General features: G+C 42.5%; 1 protein-coding gene across 1 annotated transcript in view; it reads right to left on the bottom strand.

Moving 5' to 3' along the window:
* si:dkey-151g10.3 (uncharacterized) overlaps positions 1–26,443 on the bottom strand; it is a 49,032-nt gene extending 22,589 nt beyond the window's left edge. Inside the window, exons 1-9 of the mRNA XM_053643556.1 lie at positions 24,337–26,443; positions 8,717–8,889; positions 8,101–8,321; positions 7,190–7,347; positions 6,936–7,024; positions 6,619–6,838; positions 5,595–5,913; positions 5,259–5,386; positions 144–3,968 (exon numbers count right to left, since the gene is read on the bottom strand). Coding sequence (XP_053499531.1) covers positions 144–3,968; positions 5,259–5,386; positions 5,595–5,913; positions 6,619–6,838; positions 6,936–7,024; positions 7,190–7,347; positions 8,101–8,321; positions 8,717–8,889; positions 24,337–24,939 — 5,736 coding nt within the window. The 5' untranslated portion in view covers positions 24,940–26,443. The remainder of the gene's footprint in view (positions 1–143; positions 3,969–5,258; positions 5,387–5,594; positions 5,914–6,618; positions 6,839–6,935; positions 7,025–7,189; positions 7,348–8,100; positions 8,322–8,716; positions 8,890–24,336) is intronic.
* Between the last annotated feature and the right edge of the window lie 598 nt (positions 26,444–27,041).

The raw sequence follows: 27,041 nt of genomic DNA, 5'->3' as shown, positions 1-27,041 counted from the left end.
ACAAATCATATAGTTCCAAACAGAAATTATAGTCTAATAAAGTCAATTAATGGGGATTGTTGTTATACATCTTTGCTGGTACAGGATGCCTTAAAGCACAGCTATAAAAAAAATGTTATATTGAGAAGGGTGTGCATTTGTACCTGTGCAATGCCCGGCAATGCAGGGTCACAGTCTGCCAGCAAGTTTGGGGGAAGGGCAGTGCCATTAGAACCAGGGAGCTGTGAGGCACTGATAGGAGGAAGGGAAGTCAGAACTATATCGGTTAGCACAGCCTGGCTTAGCTGTGCCTCAGCTGGTACTGGGACTTCTGAAGCAGTGGGGGCAAGCTGGGAGCCTGATAAGTTGGTAGTGATGAGGGAGGTATGAGATGGACTGGAGGGTATCTGGAGGGGCTGCAGGGGAACTTGAGGGTATAGTGGCTGCACAGATGTGCCTGCAGTCTCAGTGTATATGTCGGTGTGTGAGTGAGCTTGTGATTGAGCATGTGTCTGTGACTGAGGGCATGTCTGGCTGTGAGTATGTGCAAGCAAGATTGATTGAGGCTGGTGTTGTGGGGAAGGTGGTAGGCCTACTACAACATGACTGCAATGCGCAGCAGTCTGAATTTGTGTCGGACAGGGTTGCCTTGGTAAGTCATGTGATGGAACCCCAGGGTGCAAAGCAGAGGGTAGAGGAGATGACCACTGATTGAGATCTAGTGCGACAGCAGTTTGGTGGGATGGTGGAGGCTGCTGAATAGATGACAAAATGTGGGCCTGATCCTGCAGCTGTACTGGCTGCTGCTGTACCTGTTGGAATTGCTGTGTTTGCTGTTCATACTGTTGAGCAATTTGAGGTTGCACAAGGGGCATGGGCTGCATGACCGTCTGAATGGTGATGCCACCTGGCTGTTGCTGTCCCTGCAGAGTAGGCTGTGTCTGTGCTTGGATTTGATTTTGAGCCTGGCCTGTCTGCTGCAAGTATTGCTGTGTGGTAGGTACTGTGGCAGGAGCTACAGTACCTGAGGACACAGCAGTGGTACTTGCCACTGTTACTGGAGACATCACCATTTGTCGATACTGCTGTTGTGTACCCTGTGTAAAGTCAACCTGCATTGGCTGAATGGTGTGCTGACTGAGTTGTGAGGCTTGAAGATACTGCATTGTGTGCAAGGCAGAAGGGGCCTGAACTTGAGACTGAATTTGGCTTGATAATTGCGTTGACGCTGGTATTGCAGGAACTGGACAATGGACAGGAGTTCTGGTTTGATGTGGCATGACTTGAGCTTGAAGATTCTGTCCCTGTATAATCATTTGAGCCTGTGCCTCATTTGGGACATATGTCTGGGCCTGTACTAAAGGTTGTGCTGAATCCTGCCTCTGCATTGGAGCTGGAAATGCTTGCGGACTCTTCAACTGGATGGAGCTAGGCTGTGCTAGGGATGGAATTTGTGATTGTGTTGCTGAGAGACCTTGGGTCTGTAAAGCTATTTGACCATGGATTTGTGTAATATCACTTTGTTTCTGTTGTATTGGCCCTTGAGTTTGAGGTGCTGACAGAGACGATGCATGTTGGTCAATGTGTACAGGTGTTTGTAACTGACTAGAAATTTGGGAGGTAACCATTTGTGATGCTGACTGAGCAACAATTGTTACCTGTGATTCCACAGCAGAATTTCCATCTTGCTGCCCGGCGATAAAAGTTTGTTGCTGAACAAATTCTTGTTGGTGTTGTTCTACTTTGTGTTGAGTAATACTTTTGTGCGACTGAAGGGGCTGCTGTAGTAACAAGGCTTGCTGCTGCTCATACTGAAGTACAACCTGCTGCTGTGGAACAGTTTCAAGACCTACGGCTTGCTGTTGCCTACTGTGCTGCTGCCCAGGGGCTACTTGTTGGTCCAACTGTTGTTTCTGTTGTAAAAACAAAGCTTGCTGTTGAAGATGCTGTTGATCCTGCTGTTGCTTGAGTAGATTCTGCTGTTGCACAATCTCAAGAGTAACAGCCTGCTGTTGTCCACTGTAATGCTGCACAGGGGCTACATGTTGGTTTGACTGTTGCTGTAAAAGTTGTTGTTGCTTGAGTAGCGCTTGCTGCTGAACAATCTCAAGATTAACAGCTTGCTGTTGTCCGCTGTGATTTTGCCCAAGAGCTACTTGTTGGTTTGACTGTTGTAAGAACAAAGCTTGCTGTTGATGTTGCTGATCCTGTTGCTGACTCAGCAGACCCTGCCGCTTCTGAATAGACTCAAAAGAAACAGTTTGCTGTTGTCCACTGTGATGTTGCCCAAGCGGTACTTGTTGGTTCAACTGTTTTTGCTGTTGCAAAAATACAGCTTGCTGTTGACACTGCTGCTGATCCTGCTGCTGTTGAACAGACTCAAGAGTAACAGCTTGTTGGTCCAAATGTTGCTCTTGTAAAAATAAAGCTTGCTGTTGAAGCTGCTCCTTTTCCTGGTGTCGCTTGGGTAGTGCCTGCTGTGACTCTGTATTCGGTTGTTGGTGTTGTACAAGAGCCTGATGTTGCATTTGTAGTTCTCTCTGCTGTTGTACTAACATCTGCTGCTGTTGGTCAATCTGTGGCTGAAAAGCTTGTTGCTCTGACTGTTGCTGTATTTGTGATTGTGCAAGTTGAGACTGTGAAATGTGCTGCAGTACAGCCTGCTGCTGTTGTAAAGACTGCTGCTGCCATAATAAACCTTGTTGATGATCCATTTGGTGCTGCTTTTGCAAAAGAACTTGTTTTTGCTCTAACTGCTGTTGCTGTTGTAAGAGTTGCACTTGTTGCTGCTGTTGGTGTAAAATAGCTTGCTTTTGCAAGAAAGCTTCTTGCTCGATCTGTTGTGGCTGTTGCTCTGTCTGTTGTGGTCTTAGCATGTTCTGTTGTTCTATCTGTGGTTGAGTTTGCTGTAATAAGGACTGGCGGTCAAACTGTTGTTGGTGTAAAAGAATTTGTTGTAGCAACAGACCTTCTTGTTGCTCCAACGGCTGCTGCAATAGTGCCTGTCGCTGCTGCTGCTCACCTGCTTGTTGTAAAATAGCCTGCTGTTGTTGTACTTGCTGCAGCAACTGTGGATTCTGTTGCTCCATCTGCTGCGTCACTGCAGGATTTTGCTGTTGTATTTGAATTTGTATTTCTTGTTGCTCTATCTGTTGTTGTTGCTCTGAATAAATTTTGTGCTGTTTCTGCTGTTCCAATTGCTGCATACCATGAACTGCTTGTTGTTGCTCTGCAAGTGGTAACTGCTGAGGAGTTGATTGCATCATGGCTGACTTTTGGGGTTCTGCCTGACTTGGCACATATAACTGTTGATGGTGTTGCTGCAGTAACGACGGTGGTTCTTGCTGCTGTTGTTCCATTGATAGTTGCTGGATAGATACTGTCTGTTGGACCTGCTGTTGAATTACAGATTGCTGTGCTTTAGGTACTCCTACAGGTTGCTGTGCATATATGTGTTGCTGTGGGTCTACCTGCTGAGGGTGCACCAAAGTCTGTTGGTGTGGTATATATTGTTGCTGTGCTACACTTGAATGCAGCTGCTGCTCCTGCAAAACTAACTGTGGGTTCTCTATCTGCGGGGGTGGTATACCAGCTGAAGTAGGAGGTTGTTGCATTAAAATGCCCTGCTTTAGAATTTGCTCCATCTGCTGTAATGGAACTGCCTGTTGTTGTTGTGACGGTGGTGGTTGTTGTAGCAATGTAGTCTGCAGATCTAACACTACCTGTTGTTGTGGCTGAACTGCAGTTTGTTGAGGCAAAATTTCAGTCTGTGGCAGAGGTGCAACATTATGCTGGCTCTGTTTAGTTTGTGGCATCAGGTTGCTCAAAGATGGTACTACGGACTCTGCAGAAATAATACTAATGGAGGCCTGGGGTGAAACGGGGGTCAAGTATGACTGCGTCTGTATAAGAGAAGCATGAGAAGAAACTGCTTCTCCTGGCTGGGGGAGTGCTGTTTGTGTTACGTCTGTGGGATATGGGGCCAGTGACTGCAGGCATGTATGAATATAGCAATCATTGGAGACAGCATGTGGAAAGGAAAGAAATGAGGGGGAAGAAAGCAAGAATAAGGATTAGTATGGATCATTAATCATCCAAGGGTAAGAGGACAATGTAGAACCTAAGGTTCTGTGCATGCTATCAAAAGGTTTCTATATTCTCTTTATTCCAAGTCAGCGTTTGTTATACTATAAAGGATAATGTATGGTGGTTGTTATGATCCAAAGCTATTAGGCCAACCTCTTTAGATATTTTAATTTTATGGGTTGTGCAGATTGCAGACCTCTGGTGTTCAAACAGTAAAACTGTATTATACGCGTAATTGATAGAATGAATCGCACATTTAAACGATGAAAGTCGTCACAGTTTTGCATCGTCACACCTCTACTATGTATGCATCAACAAATGGAAATGCAAATAATAGCTTGCCTTTTAACAAACGTTAACAAATGTATTTAGGGCTAAATAAAAACAGGGCTACTAGCCACACATGATTTACAGTCCCAAAACATACAGTGACTTACAGCGATCTATACAACTGGAGCTTGGCAATGCTTAATGAATTCAGCTTTATCAAGATGACAATCTCATGCAAAACAGACCAGACTGGTGCTATAAACATCAGCACAGAAGCAAGAAACAAATTCTTTGCAAAATGCAAAAGACCAATATGGAAATTCAATGGCAAACATCCGTGTTTTACTAGCATTGAATGCACCACTCAAAACATAGTGGATACAAATACAGATAAACTAATGTACATAATTGTTCATAATGTACACAATGTACTAATGTACATTGCCGTTTCCAAATGAAATAAACTAAAGCGTGAGAAGAGAAGCTGGACACAAGGGAGTCAGTCACCTGAGAATACTGCTGCATCATACCAGATGTGACTTGTGTTATGACTGGCTGAAAGAAAGCCTGTGCAACAGGACTGCTAGGAGCCCCACAACCACTTTGGTTAGTGGACATCACAGATGCTCCACTGCTCAGGCCATTGGACATATTTGGTTCTCCTCTGCTCTAAACAGTAGGAAGCATCTGGGGGTGAGATGCAACTGCTGCACGCTCTATTACCTGATAAATAAAGAAAATACTACTTCTCGATCTTAAAAAACAACTTTTTTTTGTGTGTTTGATGCCAATCGTGCTCTTTGAAATTGACTGATTCCGAGAGAGTGGTAGTTTCTTAAAATTTATCAAGTAAGAAAGCACACACACACACACACACCACTGTGACATGGTTGAGCGTGCAGTTATTGAAGAGGTTTACGTACAGATGTCCCAGTGGGAAAGCTGGTCTGAGTGTTAGCAAAAGAGATTCCAGAGTCTCCTGCTGATGAATAGGGAAGGCTTTGTGCACCTGCAAATGATTCTCCACTGATCGCAGAGGGGTTCTCTGTTTCTGAAAAATCCAACGAAAACAAACACTCGGTGATCATTGTGAAAAGACAAAAGGCATAGACACATTAAAGATAGATTGTCTTAAATTAAGCGACTTTATGTCATATACGCTCATTATTATGTTTTATTTATTATTATGCACATAAAAATGTGCACAGTCAAGGTCTCATAAGACAAGTCAGAGATAAAACCTCTAGTGAACATGTTACCGATGTGGCCTTGTGCACTGCTGATGGGGATCTGTTGTCGAGTGTGTTGCTCCACCTCTTGCAGGTCCTCTCCCTCCCTGTGCCCCCCAGTAACCCCAACAGAGGCAGCAGTAGGAATAGCAGGAGCCCCAGGACCCAGGGAAGAGGGGAAAGAAGTAAAACTGGTGAAGGGGGTAGCAGAAGCCAAGCTAGAGTCTCGCCTCCCGTCTAGGGCTCGCTGTTGTCGTGTTGCGCGGAACTTCTTAATCTGAGTTATCCTGTCTCGAATAGACTTTCCCACAACCTTCGCGTCACTCTCGTGGAAAAACCCAGACTTGACCTAGAACGCGCGGAAAGGAAAGAAAACAAGAGAAGAATAAATAAATAAAAATAGTGATAGAAATACATTTCAGGTCAATTTTTCTATTCTTAGGAATAAAGCTTTTTGTTAAAATATCTACCCGATTTTGGCATTAGAAAGCTCAAATAAAAACTCCGCAGCCTAACTAAAACTTTGTTTTTCACCTCCGTACTTAGTTATTTCCTCAGATCTTGAATGACTGACGTTTGTGAAATACTTTCCTTTTAACGGCTCACTACGCATTAATTAGAGAGCGTTCACTGTAAATGAGCTGTATATGGAGGGGGAAACCGGGCCGTTGTAGGTACGTCATTCTGAACACTCAAATCTACACTTGTTTCTCGGCAGCTTTGATAAATAAGGGCTGATGTTTTAGAAAAAAAAAAAGTATTTCTAAACAAATTCAAAACTGAAAAAGACAGAGAAAGGGCAAGAGAATAAATGTTAAGCCTTTCCAAAAGTTGCTGCTGCTCTTAAATTGCTGATTCAGGAACATCATAACATTATAAGGGATAACATCGTCTTCAGGGATACTAATCACAAAACATCAAATTAAGTTAAACCCTCATTTGTTTTGTGTTTTATAATGTCTGTGCTGATGTCAGCAACTGCCAAGTCTACCTCCTCATAAGTGAAACTTATTAGCCAATAAAAACAATCCTGATTATTCCATGGCTGCCTCACCATCTCCAACGCCACTTCCTCTGCGCTGTCATTCTCCAGGTTGTAGCTGAACTCAATGGCCTCGTTGTCCTTGTGCTTGCCCTTCAGTTTTTTAGGCTCCTCCACCCAAATACGTAGTGCCAGACAGTCCTGATTGCCCACGTCCTCTTCCGCCAACTCCACTCGCACGCCTGTGTCCTCGCCAAAGAAGGTATGGTTCAGCAGGTCCTTGATGGAAAGCCTAAGTGGAAAACAGCAATATTGAAAATGCATTACCTATGCAACGCATAACATTTCGGTAGGCTATAATAAAAGGAACAAAAAGGTCACACGCTTACCGTTCTCCCCGGTTCTGCCGAATGCAGCCCTCGATGATCTCCTTAATTTCTGGATCGTTCACTTTATCAAAACTGGCGGGCTTGATCCCCTGCAAACAGAGACATGTAGTCAATCGTTCACCGATCCCGCTTTGTAGTCAAGTCGATGACTCGGGGATGGCGCGACTGATAGAAACGCATTTCAAACCGAATCAAAACCTTCCATTCGTCTGTAAAAGCAACAATACAAATCAAACGCTTTTTCCGAGCCTTACACTGGTGACCTTGCGGTAGATCTGGGCAGCATTCTGACACTCAGAATAAGGGTACTCGGACGTAGCCATCTCGAGCATGCACATGCCAAAGGCGTAGACGTCCACAGATTCATCATAGTGTTCCTCGTACATCTCTGGAGCCATGAACTCTGGGGTACCTGTGCAACGACACCACAGTTAGAATACGAACGATACGAACATTCTCGTGGGGTTAGTTTAGTAACAGTTTCACGCTTTAATAAGAGACCTGCTTTTGGAAGATTGAAGAAAGTGTCCACTGGAAAGTACTAATTAGTTCTTTCATCCATATTTAATGATTTGTTCATTCTGCTTTGATTAATTAACAAATTTCCTAAAGCCTCCGTCAATGTATTTTCATCGGGATCATCTTATTAATAGTAGCAGCTTCTGGGGCAGATTAATACTGACTGGAAAGAAATGTTGGTCCTATCAGTTGAGATAGTTTTCTTTCTTATTATCTAATTAGCCATCTGTTTACATCAGATACGCGTTTCTTTGCTGCTCACTTTGTCTCAGTGTGTAACTTTACATTTTTTGCATGACTTTAGAAAGTGGACAATCTACACCCAATTACTTATTATGTGTTCTGTCATGAACATTTGGACTACCACTAACAATTAGCTCCAAAATCAATAAGTATTGACAGCAGTCTGTGCATGCACACTGCAATCAATAATGCTGAGCTGAAATAAATGCTGAACAATGAGCAACAAGAGACGACTCTGGATCTAAACAGGGAAGACACTGGAGCAAAACAGAAATTGCCAGCGAAACCACCACATAATCATCGATGATTAAGAATGTTGCAGCTACAGTGATTATAATTGTACGGTTGCTACGACAGCAATGATGACGGCAAATCTATGACACATATGGGCCCGTAAACACACCGATCACACTCTTGGCGAAGGACGTCCTCATTAGCGTGGCCAGGCCGAGGTCTCCGATCTTCACTGAGCCTGTGGGGCCTGTGATAAAGATGTTGTCGCACTTTAAGTCACGGTGCACAATGGGCGGCGTACGCGTGTGAAGGAAATGCAGACCCTTCAGGATTTGCCTGCACCAGCTGCGCAACACTTTCGGCTTCATAACCTTAAAGCGCTTAAGGTATCTGAAAAGCACACAGCCAACAGAGCAAATCACTCATGACACGTTACAACGTCCAGCGTCATGTTTAAAAACCATTTGCTTTTTCAATTCTTGTGAAACTAAACTTAAATATTAAGTAAAAAATAATAAAATAACGATACCTCAGTCGAAAAAAAAAAAAAAACACAACTGTATCCGATCTCCGTTAAATAACAAGTCTTGGTGTTAATAATGAATATGAAGTGGCAAGTGTTAGTTAGCATCATGCGACTAAAAACGGGTCAGTAATAGAACGGCTTAAAGCATGTCGCCATAGAAACTAAACTCGGCGAAGACACGGTCCTTAACTCTGTCACTATTGCCTTAGGAGTATAAATATCCTGGGCCTCGGATTTGTTCCAACGTGTGGGTACTGACGTTTTGAGTGTCCCCGAGGTCATGAGCTCCGTGACGAGGACGATGCACTTCTTCCCCCGGACAGTCGACTCCCAGAAGTCGTAGAAGCGCACGATGTTGGGGTGCTGCAGGCCCTTTAGCATCTCGGCTTCCTCTTTGAAACGCTGCTGCTCAGCCTTGGTCAGCTTGCCATCCTGAACACGCCACACACATGTACACACACACACACACACACACACACACACACACACACACACATAACGCTCGGATTGGGCCAGGCCAAGTCATGCCGTACGAGACACTATAATGATGATATATTAATTAAATAAAAGACAATAGATCAAAATATGATGCAATCATGAGATCAGTTTATTTTATTGTTATTTTTTTAAAATCTCAGAATAATTGAAATAATTGCAGCAGAGTACAAACAAATGGCTAAACTAATTGAGGTAATTATGGAAAAAGGTATAGAACAAAGCCATGGACTAGCATGTGATTTTGAATTGCCCTTTTAAAAACGTGCTTATCATGAGGAATGTTGAACGCTTTGTGCCCAATCATTTGTGCTGCAAGAATGTAACCCTCCAAAATATGCTCGCTTATGCTGGTTGCCAGGAGTGGGTGGGTGGGGGTGATTTTAGAGGGCTTGGAAGTGTGCATGCTTATTATTGGCATTGCAGTTTGCACTGAAGTGATTTATTCTTCTCCATATTCAATACCGCAACTAGCCAGCAGATGGAGTACAGTAGTGTGAAGTCATGTGGCGAGGCAACACCCAGCTGTCGCAGGTAAAATATGCTCGGTCCCCCAGCGTGGAGGATATACCCTGAAACCTTCTCACTTGTCCGAGCTAAATATATAGCAACATGCGAAATCGATCGTAACATTGGCATGCACCCATGACAGCGATTTTCAGAGCATTCACATCAAATCCAATGTTTACTTGTAAAATTACACAACAATATGGCAGAGCGCTGTCCTCGGGCTTCCAGGTCACGCCTGGAATTTGTTCATGAGAAAACTAGAGTCTAAATTAGAAAAGCGCTAGCCTATCATTAACAGCAGAGAAAGGAATCCTGTCGTTCCCATCCAGACAGAGTATGGCCGTTAAACGAATCACGAAAAAGCATGACGTGATGAAATTAGGTCTAAGGTCAGAAACTGATTGGTCAAGTAGCTAAAGAAATCATGGTAACGTCTACCGACAACACATTTGGGTTTTAATTTCTAGAACTCCTGTCGGCTGTTCGTACAGGAAATAACGGAATGTCTAAAGACAGTCGACGGCGTCTTTAGGTAAAATTACGCCGACGACAAGATGTCCGTACATTTTCTGAAGTTGCATACTTCTGACGTTTGGAAATGAGAGCCTGTACTTTTAACTTCAACCTGTTTAACTTTTTTAAGACTTTCCGAGAACTGTGCAGGAACCCTGAACTCTCTCTCACTATGCTGGACTCTCGGCTAAATTTAAAGTACAATTTTCTATCAAATTGAAAAACAATTAATTGAACTGAACTGACTTGAACGTAGGTGCTTCCTAGCGGCCCAAATCACACTGGTTCCACACATTCATGGAAGCATTTTAAATGCACAGAAAATGCATTTACACAGACATTGCTTCATCACGTGATTTCCACCAAGGACGAAGCGTCTGCAAAATCGTGACATCATGTTTTACTGACCAGCCAATATATCGGGAAGACACTCGAACAAATCCAAGCATCAAGAACGGTCTGTCGATTTGCCTGAAATGGAAATGTTAACGTATTGATGGGATAAATGCTATGGAAAAATGATTTTTGGAATATATAATTAGGGGAGATCAATTGCGTTTTTTTCGATCCAACCCTTTAACTTGCTCTTTCTTCCCTAGAGACTGCAGAGCTCCCGCATCTAATAGAGAATAAATACTCAAAACATACAGAAAGTGCCCGACAACGGTGTCAGCATTAACACTGAGCACAAACCCATCACATATACATGAGTCAACTATAACGCGGGAGCATACCAAGCATACCATCTGTTGGTGTTTCGAGGACATTTGGCAAATTTAGCTACAGTGGGGGAAACCAGTATCGGACTTCGTTACCCTTTAATGTTGTGAATTCTTTATATTTCTGGATTTCTCGAGGTAATACTGATGTCTGGTGAAAATTTCATGTGAATAGCCTCATTGGAAAATATATTTACTGAAAAAAATGCTGACACGTCCAATACTTATATCCGCACCTCTGTATATTACACAAGGAACACATGATGTGTTGCGATAACTTGAGCCTGGTATTGGTTGAGCCTGACCTCTGAAGGCCAAAGGGACGAAGAGGTCAGGAAACGAATAACCATGGCAAACCCCCTAAAACAACACTACTGACCAGAGAAGAATAAGCCGGAGAAACACGCCACAACCCTGTACGGTGCCACAAAAAGAAAAAAAAGATAAACAAACTGGCGTAGTGACTGGATGCATAAACTAGTTTGGTTTCTGCTTGTGGTCTAGGGGGGAATAAAATGACTTCATTTTTAGCCCTTGGCACTGTGTAATAGGATTGTGTGACCTAATGAGCATTCTCTCAGGCTGCGTTCACGTTAATCCGGACAGATCTGACAACTGCATTTTCGTTTTTAAAAAGCCCTCCGTCTTACGGTTTCAAACGTTTTCCAAAAATGACTGAAACATCCGGAAAAAAAAAACACTTGCATCCCTATACTGCACATGCGTAAAGACACAAGAAGCTCCGGCCATTTCCGTCAGGCGTTGATTTTAAAATGCGACCTGAAGGTTGTACAAAGTGACACTGATCTAACAAAGCTAACAAACTGGATAGCGGGAACAACAACTGCAGTACGGCACCATCCATCATCTTGTTTGTTTTGACTTGTGTGGGTCACATGACTGCATCACATGACTAAAAGTACATCATTGTTTTTGAACAGCCCCGTTTTCTCAGACCGCACTACAACGCGAAAACGGGATTTTCGAAAAGCTCCGTTTTTGCCGGACAAAAACGCCGTCTCGGTGTGCACGGAAGGCCAAAATGTGGAGAAAAAGACTCGGCAAACGCCTGTCGCTCCATGTCTAAAATGATGGTTCATTTTAGACATGGAGGAAACTGTACATTATCAACGATACTATAGTGCGTACAATTATAAAAGTTCTCTCAATTATTACATGACTTGACTGGTCCTTTGAATTGAAGGGGTTTAATTAGGACTTGGACCTAATGTGTTCTGTAGGTGGACGGTTCAGGAATAAAAATCTCCAATAAATAGGCAGAGTATCATTATACACATTTGACTGACGAGCCTAAAGTTGAACATGGCTGCAAATGGTTTGAGAACCCGTGCTCCTGAAAACATCTCGTCGGTCCCGTAGATGAAATATTTCGCGGCCCCTTATTCCGCTTATATTACCCGACTCCACCGGACCCCACTAAAATATAATCGTACACTCCTAATGCATCCCTTTCCTGCCTTCAAAAACACACTGCGGAATCACCAGCATACACACAAACCACTGTTTATAGTATCTCGGTTTACGTCCGGGTCTGGAAGTGTTGCAGTGTTTCATGGCGGTGTTTGTGAGTCGTATAGAAGTTTCCACTACCCTTTGTGTGTTTTATTTAATGGTGCATCCCGAGACATCGATTGCCTCCAAGTTTCCCGGTAGGTCAGTAAATGTTTCCTAGATCTCCCAGCATTAGTAAGAGTGTGTGTTGAGTTTAAGGTTGTCCTTGTGCCATGTGGTGTCAGTGTCTGCCTGTGTTTGCATGTGGTTTCCCAGGAACACTCCTCGCCACGTTCGTGTGTCTATACACACGTATATACGTGTGTGTATATACACGTGTGTGTGTGTGTGTGTGTGTGAGAGACTTGTCCTTTGCTTACTCGTGTCTCGTCCAGGCACTCCGTCTTCTGAAACGGTGACCACTCGCCTGATTCAAGTCAAAGCCAGTACTGTTTATTCATCTTTTTCAATTAATTTCTCACATGATATCAAAACGCATGCATGCAAACGCTAATTCACCCATGACAGCATTAGACACTTAGTCACCACTAGTAACTTAATCCCTGGAGATGATCGCTGCTTGCTCACGAATCCGAGTGACACTTTCTGATGACATTTTAAAATCTATACTAATCCTTATGACCTCTGCTTTAAAATGGCCTCTAATTAGATTACACACCATGCACTTAGTGTAATGGTTGAAAAGTGTTGGTGCACAGAAAGCACGGATGGATGCAGAGACGACAGTGGAAGAGAAACGAAGGGCTAACCTTTAAGCCGACCAACCTGAGAATGATCAACAGAATGATAAAGAGGGTGCGCTGAGGGAGTGGGAGAGAACAGGGAAGGATGCCGATGACGCCTTTTGTGCTGGACCTGTGGGTATTCAGAAGAAAACTCACAAATCACATCCCCACACATAATTAGGAAATATAGTCAGGGTGCATACCGAATGCAGCTACGTATACCGCATGAGTACCACATGACAAGCCTGTAGACCTACTGAATGATGCATGTCACTCTGACGTCAGCTGCACCTCCTGCTCGCGAAAACAAAGCGGGAGACTAGAGTAATTTTTAAGAGCAAGCCAGAACCTGTTTTCTAAAATGTCAGCTTGGGCTGCTGGGTGTCAGAGTCGGAAAAAAGTGTCCAAAAAGCAATCTGAAGGTTGTGCAAAAGTGACATGTATATAGCTTTAACGAAACTACGCAGCGCATCTAAAATCTACATCAACAAACTAGCTAGCGAACACTAGCTAGCTAGGTACCGCTCTTGCAGATAATGGAGTTTACCTAGCTAACTTTGTTCAGCTAACTAATGAGTTTATGGCATCTGGCGAAGCAGTACCCAGTACCTTAACCGTAAAACGTTACATCTTGAACTTGGTGGAAGTGGTACGCGTCACGAGTCTTCTTCACCTTCGATTTCTCTCTAGTATAAACGCTTGTTTGTTTAGCCAAATAGCATTCCATATATACAGTATTTTAGTGGTGATCCATAATAATAAGTGGATAACATTTCAGCCATTATGAATCCGATTCCAAAATGCATTTCTTGATAGATTATAACCAAGAAGCATCAGGTTGCTTTCCATCAGGGTGGATAATGGTAATATAGTATTATCAGAGTTATTTAACCAGGACATTGTTCAGCTTGATAAACAAGATGCTCATATTAGCAAACCTGTATTCTGCTAATTCTGTTACGGTTCAAGCTGGTCATTAAAGTCTATTTTAATAAAAATGATTCCCATGTTGATCGGGACACGATGAGCATGACCATGCATGTTTAGCATTGACTTTTACTACTTAAGTTATTTAAAACAGTATTCATCTTTTCTTGTTATACTGTTTTGTAGATTAACGGTAGTTTCGCTAAATTAATGGTCATTTAACGGTGTCAGAATGATCCGTGTACTAGCAAGAGTACGACCCAGTGAAATAAGTCTTATTAGTTTAACATGGATGAATGATTTTAAACTCATATAACGAGTCTCAAATTTATTAAATTTGGGGGGGGGGGGGACAACTTAAAAGAAAAAGACCATGTGACACCACATCTCTCACACACAAATGATAGATTATATTATAAAATGATCAAATTATATGATAAAACCACATCCTAGAAACACCAAATTTCTCTCATACTTTACTGACAATAACGATCAAAAGAATGACCTCATAAACTAAATATAAAAGTAATGTCCAAATGGTGTCATTTGGTCCTTGTTTTGGGACATTAAGCCACGTTAAGCTTTCTCATGTGCAGCATTTTAGAACTTTTTCCTCGACTATAGAACTGAGGGACCGGGAAGATAGTTCATAGTGAACAAAGACTCCAAGACCAAAGCCAGGAAAGGGCTTCTTTTGAATTGGAATTGAACTATAAACAGCATACGTCATGTTACGTCATGCGGTTCTGAATGACGGGGAAACCTGGTGGTTACCCAGTACATTTGGGGGAAATGTTTGGAGATGATTGCCACACGGGTGAAGGGTGATGTTGAACTTATAGACTTTTGAACGGTACATAGTGACACAGATCTCCTGCGGCGGCATGTCTCTCAGCAGAGCCCCTGTAGACGAAACACTCCTTGAGGAATCGAATGTCACGGTAAAGGCTGAGCACGCTGCCCGTTTGTGGGCCGTGGTGGTGACCTCTTTCACCCAGCGGGCCAGTCTCTGCTTAGACCGGGGAGAATCCTGCGTCTGTATCGAGACAGAAGGATAACCAATCGGATGAAAGAATAGCTGCTGTGTGGTTCAAGCAGTACTATAAAAGGTGCATACTGGACGCAGTAGAGAATGTTCTGCAATTTGACCTTCGTAGAACATTACAAGGTCAACGTTGCTGGTTAATTCATTCATTTGGGAGAAATAACCACAGTTACTCCACGTCAGCTCGGGTCACCAATGCATGCACAGCGAGATACCATCGACGATGCCATTTCAGATCAGCGTCATTCATGGGTTCTTAGAGAGATATTAAGTTCTGTTAGGTGGGCGTAGCAGAAGGAGGTGCCTAGCTTCTTTCACAAACACCGTGGTGAGACTATGAGATCCCGGCGAGGTGCCATCCACTGTGTTATCCACAGCCCATGCAAAAAGACTAGCACTTCAGGCCCTGGACATCACACCAGATCCAGGCGACAAGGCTCACACTGTTCTCGGAACAGATCTTTCCTCAGGGCATACAACGTAACATGTGCTCTAGGGTTCAGGATTGTTTTGGCACAGCGCTGGTGAATTTTCTAATTTAATTGGTCAGAAGGTGGCATCACACCAGGCTGCACCTGGTTGTTGATTATTTTTCTGTACCAACACATCCTGTTTTTTTTTTATTAAGTTTTTATTCCTTACATAATACTAAATTTACAAAGTACCATTGACTGAAGAACTCATGAAAGCATTCTAAAAAAAAATAACACACATTTTACATACCACCAACAACTGGCATTTTTGAAAAATGATCAAATACATGTCCTTAGTCACTGTGCATATGATGTAACTGCAGAGACAAGCTGTATGCACGTGATGAAAGGCCATCGTTCGACATGTTTAGCAAGGCGTTTGGTCGGTGGTGATGGTCAGGTGCTCTGTAAAAGAGCTGGCTCAGGAGATCTCGCTGGAGAGCCGGAGGAAAATGTGAGTGGCGTCCAGTCAGCAGCTTAGCACACTTCCTCCTCTCACTCAAATACGATCTCGCATCTTCACTTCCACAGTAAACACACGGGCTTAATGGAATGCCTGGCTCCTTCGGGATCACGGAGTTAATTGTGTCCTTTCATCACTGTATATCTAGATGTCTTCAGAGGTTTTCAGAAAGAAGAAGGAGGGGTGAACGGAGCTCACGTTACAACCACATGCACCGAGCTACAGTAGTGAAGGCAACACAATATCAACCACCATGGGCAATTCTACACTTTGCCTCCAGAGTGAAAGTGTGTGTGTGTGTAGTGGGGGGGTTTGTTTGCCAGTATTAGATTACCATAATCTATGACCAATCAGGCAAACAAGGTACAAGCGAAAGCTGAAAAAGGCTATGCTGTATCTTATCTCTGGGTTTATTTATTTTCTTTAGATATTGTTTAGAATTGGTCATGTTATTGCTGACAAATCAAAAAAAATGAATTTCAGACTCTCCCTATGAGTCGGACGACTGAACGCCTGCTAAAACCGTTGTTCATTATTTCCCCACCATCATGCCACCATGTCCTCGTTACTACTCACTGTAGACAGAATATTTATATTTAAAATGTTTCTGATGTTCTTCTCTCACTCACCACTTCTCAGTGACATTCAGTGTCGTTTTGAGAAATCCAGAGTACAATCAGCTGAGGAAGCAAACTTCGGACTCAACGTTCCAGAATGCAACGCGGCTGTATGACGCAGTTGGCGCAGGGCTACGGTTGCCCTGGCTGGGTTACTTCGTAATCTACGAGATGCTGAGTGTGATGGTGTTGATGGCGGTATAAGCGTGAAACTTGAAGCGTTGGAAGCTGATCTGTTTGTGTCCCTCTGAACCACTATCAGCGGATGAGGGTTGTGGGTTATGTTGGAAATGTAAGCGACCAGCTACAGGGAAAATAGGCCAACTTGTCGATGAATGATGTCTGAACAAACGAACAACAACAACGAAAAAAAGGTTATTGAAGGTCATGCTAATTATAAAGATTAATATGCACGTGGTGTACGACACGACACTTCACCTTACACTTCCGTCCATGCACTTAAAAAAAAAAAAAGATATTAAACTAGTCATTTGGTGTGACTATCCATCATGTGGCATAACTGATAACGGCAATAACTGTATTAAAACTCAAAATAAGACATCCACATTCTGTGGCTGAAATAAATGCTCAAGTGGCTGCTGATCTTTACATTTTTAAAAAACGGTTTTATGGCGTTTAAAAAAAAAAAAAAGGTGTAGTGTGTGTGATAAGGAAGGCAGCACAATGTGTGTGATTAGAAAGTGCAGTTATAGGACATATATATAAATTCATGACATTTATTCATAAATACTGCATGCATATTTTCTATAGATCTTACTTGGCTTGTAATACTTTGCCCGATTTGAAGCATATTAAGGAAATGTATGACGTGGAAGGTACATTATGGTTGCGCCACATGATCATTCTTAAGTCAATAGATGTTAATGAAAAAGAAGTGCCAAATTCACATATATTCGACACCCTTTCAATATCCTTATACGTCAAGGACCCAATAATATTCACGCTATTTATTGGAGTCTCTTATTCAAGAACTTCGCACCGACAGAACGGATCCAAGTTGGCATTATTTAATGCATATGTTGTGTCAGAGGATGAACTGGGCCAGACTAGTCTGATCTAGGTCGGATGCATTCAGCCAGTTGTCTTTCTGCATGGGTTGTGCTGTCTATGCAGACCTTTTGTTCCGGTCTGACAAGCACCCACTGTAATTAACTTCACTAACACCTCCGCTGTACTGTACAGCGCGCACGCACACAGAAATATTCCACACATGACAACAGAGCAATACAGTAACCGACCCCCAGGCAAAGGGTACAACTTACATGCATGTATTGATGCACGTAAATCTGCACAAAGCAATACTCAATATGTTAAATGTTACAATGCCTCATAAAGCACATAATTAAATCATACCGCTGTCTAAGCTGCACTACCGGGAAAATTCAAGTCACACCACATGAACCTGTTTTTACTTTAAAGTAAAAGTGCTTTCAGTGCTAGCGTCAAGGACACGTAGGAGACAGACTAAGTGTAGCCAAGGACGCTAACAGAGGAGAGAGCCGAGCCACTGGGAACTTCCATTTCCGAGAATTTCAAGCTGAATTATTACAGCTAATCCCCTGCCTGTGGAAGTCTCTTTTCAGTACACACGATGTCACACGGCTGTACGCTTGTGCATTTATCTGCAGTAAAGCAGCTCCTGAATTTATACACAGCCAGGAAGGAACAGCGCTGGGTCAGATCTCCCTCGTTGGCTTGCTTAGTGACATTTACAATACCGGCTTATGTCCTCGTCTCATATTATCTGCAGCTGATTTAGGAGACACACGGTCAGTCAGAAATTTCAGTGTGTGTATTATTCAAGTGTAATTCTAGCCCTGGGGTTCGACTGTATATAAAACATGTATATCGGTAGATCGCGTTAGTCTAAGCTACTTCTAAGTTAAGCCCTAAATTCGAGATATTGCTACTCATTCAGAGAGAACTATTTGTGAATAGTGAACTATTTGTTGGATCAAACGACCCAAAACGGCTTTAAACAACTCAAGGAGACGTCTGGTGTTTAAGATGACCCGTTAAAAGTTTTTCCTTCGCGCTGTATGCAGTCGTTTTCGCTATTTAAACATGTATTGACAGGATCAAAAACCGTGCAATGATCTTGTAGTGCATTTGAACAGCCCGCCTTTCTAAGCCTGCATACAGGTCAGTGTTGCATGCTTCTTGCACACAAATGTACTTATGACTCAACTGAAAGACTGTAATGAGCTGATAAGGATCCACATCTGTGCCTCTGCTTTACACTTCAACAGGATGTGGACAATAAACCCCATTGCCTGTATTTAATACAAGGTGTTAGTACACACTGTTTAAATATTAGGCTGAAATTCTTGCCCATCCGTGTCATGTGAGCACGGCGATTTGATTTGCCTATAGGCAAAACACAGCGTCAGATTACCGTTGGCCTACTTAAATACACCGTCTAAAGTATTCAGCACCATAGAGTCGAATTGTGTACTACACTGTAGTATCGAAAATCTACCTTGAGCGACTCTACTCTCGAAGAGTCGCACACTATTCGTGGACGTTCAGAATTAAGCACACAGTAAGTGATGCCATGTTAATCCTCTGTTTGGCTCATCTCGCTCTCACACACACACACACACACACACACACACACCCTGTTGCTCATGACAGGTTCACACACCTCTGCAAAACAAAATCTAAGAACAGGCAACCTGAGTAAACAGAAAATACTGTTTTGAAATGATATTGTTATTTATTGAAGCAAAAACGTTATCCGGTACCAACTGGGCCTGTGTGAAAATGTATTTGCCCCCGTAGTTACTAATTCCCCAAATTTATAAAACTGCATTCATAATGGCATTCAGCTGGATTAGACACAATCAGGCCTGATTACTGCAAACCCTGTTCAATCACATCAGCACTTAAATACAACTTTTTTAACAGCATGAAGTTGGTTAAAAGGTCTTACAGAGTAACACACTATGGCAAAGTTGAAAGAAATTTTAGAAATGATGAGGAAGACGGTGATTGAAATACATCAGTCTGGGAAGGGTTACAAAGCTATTTCAAAGGCTCTGGGACTCCAAAGAACCACAGTGAGAGCCATTATCTCCAAATGGAAAAACTCTGCACAGTAGTGAACCTTCCCAGAAGTGTTAGACCTTGTGAAATTCCTCCAAGAGCACAGCAATGACTCATCCAGGAAGTCACAAAAGAGCCAAGGACAACATCAAAGGAACTACAGGCCTCTCTTGCATCAGTAAAGGTCACTGTTCATGACTCCACTATCAGAAAGACACTGGGTAAAAATGGCGTCCATGGAAGAGTGGCGAGGTGAAAACCACTGCTAACCCAGAAGAACATTAAGACTCGTCTGAATTTCGCCAAAACACAGCTTGATGATCCTCAAACCTTTTGGGAGAACGTTCTGTGGATTGATGAGTCGAAAGTGGGACTGTTTGCAAGACGGGGGTCCCGTTACAGCTGGTGTAAACCAAACACTGAATTCCACAAAAAGAACATCATGGCTACAGTGAAGCATGGTGGTGGCAGTGTGATGGTGTGGGGATGCTTTACTGCTTCAGGGCCTGGGCAACTTTCAGTAATTGAGGGAAACATGAATTCTGCTCTCTACCAGAAAATCCTAAAGGAGAATGTCCGGGTTTCAATCCGTAAGATGAAACTCAAGCGCAACTGGATTACACAGCAAGTCAATCATCCAAAGCCTAGGATTAAATCCTAGTCCTAGAAGTAAGTGACAGACTGATCTCCATTTATGGGAAGTGTTCAGTTGCAGTTATTGCTGCTAAAGGTGGCACAAAAAGATTTTAAGTTTAAGGAGGCAATTAGTTTTTCCCATTGGTGATAGGTATGTTGGATAACTTTTTTTTTTTTTTTGCTTCAATAATAAAAAAAAAAACAATCAATAAGTAAAAACTGTATTGTGTGTTTACAGGTTGCCTTTGTTTTTATGTTGTATTTCGTTTGAAGATCTAAAACTATTTAGTACGGGATATGGAAGAAAACAGACGAAATCTTTTTCACAGCACTGTATGAGGTGCTTGCATGGTGCTGCATGATGAATTCACGGATTTCCTTCATCCATCATCCATGCTTTATTCTGCTCAGAATAAATGACTAAATTTGTATATACTCTGACAAATGCAACCAACAATATTTTCCATCAGAAAATATTATGGAAAGGTACAAACAGTGCTATTAGTCAAACTTGTTTTGTTAGGGTGTGGGAGTGAATGGAACTTTAAAAATTAAAGAAATAAAAATCACGGCTAATCTCTTACACGCAGTCAGCCATTACTACTCAAAACAGATGCCTTAGGGCAGTGGTTTTCAAAGTGGGGGCCTCAACAATTTGGTGTGAAAAAGAAATAAATACATGATTTTCTCTTTCTCACTCTCAGACAACCACACACACACACACACACACACACAATTCCTAACGTAATGTAATGTAAAGATGTAATTATTAATAAAAAAAGGGGGATATATTCAGAAGTCTGTATTTTTAATGTGTTTTAAAGACATCTTGCAAAAGGGGGGCCTCGGTCAAACGTTAATGCCATTTGGGGAGCCTTGCCCCGGAAAAGTTTGGGAACCCCTGCCTTAGGGCATAATATTGAGCTTGTTCCTGCTAGAGGCTGTGCTACATTCATACGTCGGGTAGATTTGCCTTGTTTGTGATGTTATACTTCACTGGGATGCCATGGAGAAGTTATAAAATGGGAAATATTCCCACAGGGCAGAATAATGGGGTACAATGTGTTTACACAACGTTCACACTAACAAACTGTCTGTCCGTTTTCTAACGAAGTGTGTGACACAAAGCCACAGTTCTTGTGCCAGTGCAAGAGACAGTTTGATTTGAGATTAGTTTGAACAAATGTGACCAATCCAAATGACGTGGACACAGAGAATTACTCCTAGACGGGGGGGCACTTCAACAGGACTGCCTTACATTCCCTTCTCTTGTAAATGTACTCCTTTCGCTATTAATTTCACTATACTGTAGTTAGTAAATTTATGAAGAACTGAATTATGAACACTTTCAGGCTTTCAAGGTTTAATAGATGTTAGTGTTACAGCTCCACAGTCCAATTTCCTCCCTCATGACTTAATGGTTAAGCTGGATGTCAAGGCTGAATGAATGGGGGGAAAAAATAACGATGGAGCCTGGCACAGCACTCAAAGGCAGAGATTAGCCAGGTCCGCAGTGTGGAATTAGCTCTGAACACATGACAGACTGGGCCTTGCACACAAAGCAACCAAACATGCTGAGAAACCGAAGAGAATCCATAGGAAATGCTCCGCTTGCCTCCGTTCCTCAGTCGGCATTTTACTGTTCCTTCTCACGTACCAAAAAGCCACTATTATGTTGGTGCCTGACTTTCTTTCTTAATGATCAATCCATAAATATTTCAACCCAATAATCAATAATCGTCATCACAATCAACGTGTCGCTCATATTCCATTCGAGGTTCTAAATCGCGTACTCGTAAACATAGCGTTTAGATCTTTCAGCAGGTTTCTGCTGTCGTATACAAACACACAATATAAACTTTTTCTTGGCGCCGGAGTAATGTCTCAAGGTTACTTTACCTAGTTTTTAACTAACTGACGGAATAAAAACGCTAACACGGTCATTATTACTGCTACATTTATACGTACTGCCTTGGTATCCTGGGAACCCGAAATAATAATCAAGCACAGACAGCTTCGCTAAAACCTCACAGAATCTCCGTGTCAGAAAAGTGCTGCTTTAAGAGCGCTACAGCATTCGGTTCACGTGATCTCCGAACAGTTCCGACCACGCCACGCTCGCTAGCTTACTGCGATACAGATGCTTACGCTACCAGCTGTGCGCATGCATTCACTGACCGTAACCACAGCTTCTGCCTTCTGAAACGATTATACAATAAAGCATTGGTAGGAAATACAGTGTATTGTGGACCGCAATGCATTCAACAGACAAACAAGTCTACGTTAAAAGACAGAAGCTCTACTGTGCTGACCACATAATTTCTGCACTTCAATGCATGCTGAGTGGGATCCGCTCTGCTCTCCCACGGATGGTTTCGATGCGTAAACTATGGAGCTATTCAACTGTAGTTCTGAAGCTCTTTTCTCCGTGTCTCAGGGCACCCCACTGTGAAAAAGTTTCGAAAGAATAACAAGAATACAAGAGGCTAAGATTTCTCCAAAAGGCCCAGAACAAGTCCCAAGAAACAGCATCCTGATTCATTCTAGCTGGACCAGAGCACTTAGGACTAAAAAAAAAAAAAAAACATGATACAGCTGAAACCGGCCTAAAAATGACCGATTATATTACTGTTTACCTGCAGCCTGTTCAAGGCTGCCTTATCATTATCGTCAGAATGGTGCCAAACACGGAGCTTCTGGAGGAACATTCGTCCTGTTCAAATCAAGCTAATGGTAATATGACTAACAGACATGACAGAGTGTCTTGTTATGACTTGTATGCTGTGCTTGTTGGATAATGCGTGCATGTACATCTGGGCCATCGTTTGCAATTTCTATCAGACACATGCCTCCTTTCATCTGAACTGACCAGTCAAATTCATTACCGAACCTCATCAGGTAAAAATCAAATCGGTCTTGAATCGGAGTACCGTGGGTTTACATGTACAAGGAATCTGTCTTGGTGTACCGGTGCTTAACAATAACAGGAAAACAAAAGAAAAGAAAAGAAAAAAAAAAAGATAAACAAGAGAGAAAGTTATGAAAATGAGAAGCATTAAAAAAAATCTATAAAGCTATGAAAACTATGAGGATAAATATAAAAATGTAAAGATTTAGGAAAATAAAAATAAAGACATTAACCGTACATTAGTGCCGGATGTGCAAAAGTGGGCCAGTGCGAATGCTCATGCAGTCTGAGTTGTGTGCGTTAATGTAACGTATATGAAACAACAACAACATGGGGTTGTTCGTTAATGTAACGTGTAATGTACATGGAGGCGGATACGAGATCATGGTGGGTCCTGAGTACTGTTAACGAGCCAAGTGGCGGATGGAAAGAAACTGTTTTTGTGGCGTGAGGTTTTGGTCTTCATGGACCACGACCTCCTAAATAGGGGGGAGTGCCTTGAAAGGTTTGTGTTTGATAAAGTTAACTGCTTAAATATTAGATCTTACATATGTCGCTAAAAGTTTACATGCAAACAAAAAAAATCGAAACCGCTGTAAATCAAACGTAGTCCTTACACTATTAGTGATGCAGCGATTAACCTGAATAATGTTGATTACGGAAAAAGTATCAACGTGGACTTTTATACATTTCAACTAGTCGTCTATTTAACCAATAACAAACATGAAATCGCACGTACTGTAGCCCGCTATTCCTGGGTAGAAGGTAATACCACAGCGAAGCCACTGGGGGCAGCAGCGCTGATACTACTGCACCACACGGTACTGGATGAGGCCGTTTTAAACAGATCAGCATGCTCGCTTGTTGCCTAGATAACAAGCAGCCTTACTGAGATGTGAACATGACTCATAGAAACATGAATGTGATAGCAGCACTCTCTCTCTCTCTTTTACAGACAGAACTGTATGAGATTGGCAACACGAGAGGAATAAAAACAAAAACACCGATAGGCTCACTCCAAAAAATGTACGGCACAGTACGATGTAGTCTGCACAAAGATATACTCTTCATAGCAGCATTAAAAACAGAAAGCACCTGAAAACTCCTGCTTGATAGATACACAGATAGATAGATAGATATTGATCCCAAGGGAAATGGCAGAAAGAGTGAAATTTGAGATACAACACAAATATTAAGTTATAGCAAAGCTAGCATCAAGTTATTGAAATGATTCCAGAGCAGGACTTACCTGTAGTTCACACCAGGCCACTTCCACCCACGTCTCCGTGTCCAGGCCTTTATAAACGGTCTTAAAAGCTCCTCGGCCAAGCTCAATGTCGAATTTAAGGAAGCGGCCACCAGGTGATGTGGCCACAGCTTTCATCTCAGCCTCCTCCTCCTGCTCAGACTCACGCTCCTTTCCCTTTAGTCTGGCCACTGACGGGGCACCCTTTTCCAGGTCTAGGCCGCCACCGTGGGTGCCATCAGTGGGTACATGCCGAGTTCCATCACTGAAAACAGAGTCCGAGGCACGGAGCTCAGAACGAGGGACGCTATGAAGGCCCTCGTCCTCCTCGACAAGCTCATCCTTCTCACAGAGTTCCACGCTCTTCCGAAAGAAGCGTTTGTTCTCACGCTTCGGATGAGAACTTCGCTCTTGTGCCTCACCGATTTCTCCTTCTGCTCTTGCTCCTGAGGCCTCCTCTTGTCCAGCCCCTCTCTCTGGTGTCCGGCTCTCCCTTTGGCTGGCTGACTGGTTCCCCGTCCTCTCGTTCTCTTCCTCCCTCTCTCCATCAGGTTTCTCTCCGGATGACTCCTCCGTGCCGGTGGGCTCTCCTGGGTCGGTCGCCATGACGATAAAGACTAAATAAATAAAAAAAACTCCTTTCCTCCTGTTTCTTTTTTTGGGTTTGGTCTGGTTCACAGACGCATAGAACACCCTTGCTAGTGTGTGTCAGTTTTCAGTCAGTGCACGTCTTCTATCCATCCCAACAAAATAATGTTGCTCAGCTTCAGGTAAAGCCTAAAAAAAACAAACAAAAAAAAACATAAAAAGCATTCAAATTTAGTAGGTGTCATGTATAAACATGCGTCAGTAATGTCATTACTGCGCAACATAGTCAATAAAACCGATCCCAACTGTAAGACTATGGCTTATTTTAGCTGTACATGTTCACCAAATATAACCCGCTATTTACAAATTGAAAGTCTACCGCTTGAGGAAAGTGGCGTGTTACCACCTCGAAGGATTATTTACCGATAACATCCCGAAATGTTTTGTTTTACACCACAGTAATTTGACTTTTTTTTGTTGTTGTTGTTATTTATTATTAATGAAAGACCACCGCGTCATACTTCTCATCCGTTTATCGCTAGGTTTAATGTTGTGGAACATCCGTAAAGCAAGTTAATTCCTGTTATCGCTTACATAACACATATAAAAGAGTCCTTTCTTCACCAGTTAATAAGACAAACCACAGCTTGTTGTGTTATTGAGTAACCGCAAAGCCCTCTGTCCTGAAGACTTTCCCCATTCTGAAAACATAAAGTTACAGATTTACCTCAGACCGTTTCAATGTGCTGACCCTGGCGATGCTAAATAAACATCTCTTCACTGAAAGCTACATCACATAAACGCTCGCACGCATTTTCAGCCCGTTCACGAGGAACGTCTGCAATACAAACGGGTACCTCTGCGGAAGTTGTTCCTATAGAAACGATAACCGATTAGAGCGTGTGCGCGGATATAAACTTTGCAGATGGCGCTAGTGTCGCGGTCGCCTTTAGAGAAAATGAACAAACGCCATCATCTCGATCAGAATTGAGCATCTAGTAGTGCTGTGATATAAAGAACGACTGCGACTTTAGCAAATACCGGAAGTATCCAATCATTTCCGCTTCGTCCGCACACCCCAACCGGCTCATCGTTAATGACTCAGCAGATCAGAGGGTCTGTATACTGTATGAGCACCATCTTAGCACTCTATATAACGCAAAAAGCCTTTAGATTACAAATCACCGTAAGTGCATCTGTGTCTCTCCCGTCCTGCTCGGACAGAAATTTAGTCCAACCCATTAACATTTAGTTCTGCGAGTGAAGAGGTAGGGCCTCGCTGCTCTCAGAGCACCTGCAGAAGACAGCCTTCCACTTCCCTTCGCATTGCCTTCACGTCCTAACGGCTCACAATCACAACTAAAACAGTCTGACAACTCTGACAATTTAATTATGTCAAGATGGCACTCCTTCAGATTTTTTTTTTTTTTTTTTAAATGTATTTAAAAAGTTAATCTACATGTACAACTGTATGGAAAGACTTTGCACATGCCAAAGCTTCTACATGGCTGAGCACTCAATAAGAGCAATCACATGTCATCAATGTCAGAAACTTAGCTTTAAAACAAGCAAACAAGAGTTTCCAAGGGGGGGGGGGGGGGGGGGAAGCAAGCAAGCAAGCAAGACAGAAAGAAACTCCAGGTAGTATTTGGACCTCAGGCCGCTACAAAGGCAGGTGAAGTACATTACTATGACATAAAGGAAGAGAATGCCATGATGATTATTTAAAATTGATGCTGCGGTTAAAGCCCTTAAGATGTCAATAATTCATAAGTACAGGGAATGCCAAATTGAGCTGAAGAAGTAAAAGCAGGGAATCATCGTCAAGTGGAACACAAAGTAAATAAGAATTTGGAAGGGGGTCAACAGTATTTCAGTCGCACATCAGACATGATGGCAGCCTCCTCGTTCACATTCACAGTTTTCCATCAGGTAAATTCTCTTAGATTCTAAGGGTTTCATTCACAAAGCAAATCTATCTCTAGACAGTGTGGCTGCTGTCTAGCATCCATCTCTCTTGTTATGACCTCAAACGCTCCACATCATTATCAGTGCTGCTCTTCATGTCCAATAAAAAAAAATTGCTGTATTGCTGATTATTTCCACTGAATCATCATTTA

Source organism: Ictalurus furcatus, chromosome 15 (genome assembly GCF_023375685.1).
Source record: "Ictalurus furcatus strain D&B chromosome 15, Billie_1.0, whole genome shotgun sequence".
Taxonomy (NCBI): domain Eukaryota; kingdom Metazoa; phylum Chordata; class Actinopteri; order Siluriformes; family Ictaluridae; genus Ictalurus; species Ictalurus furcatus.
This window is presented reverse-complemented; position numbering and strand designations above follow the sequence as displayed.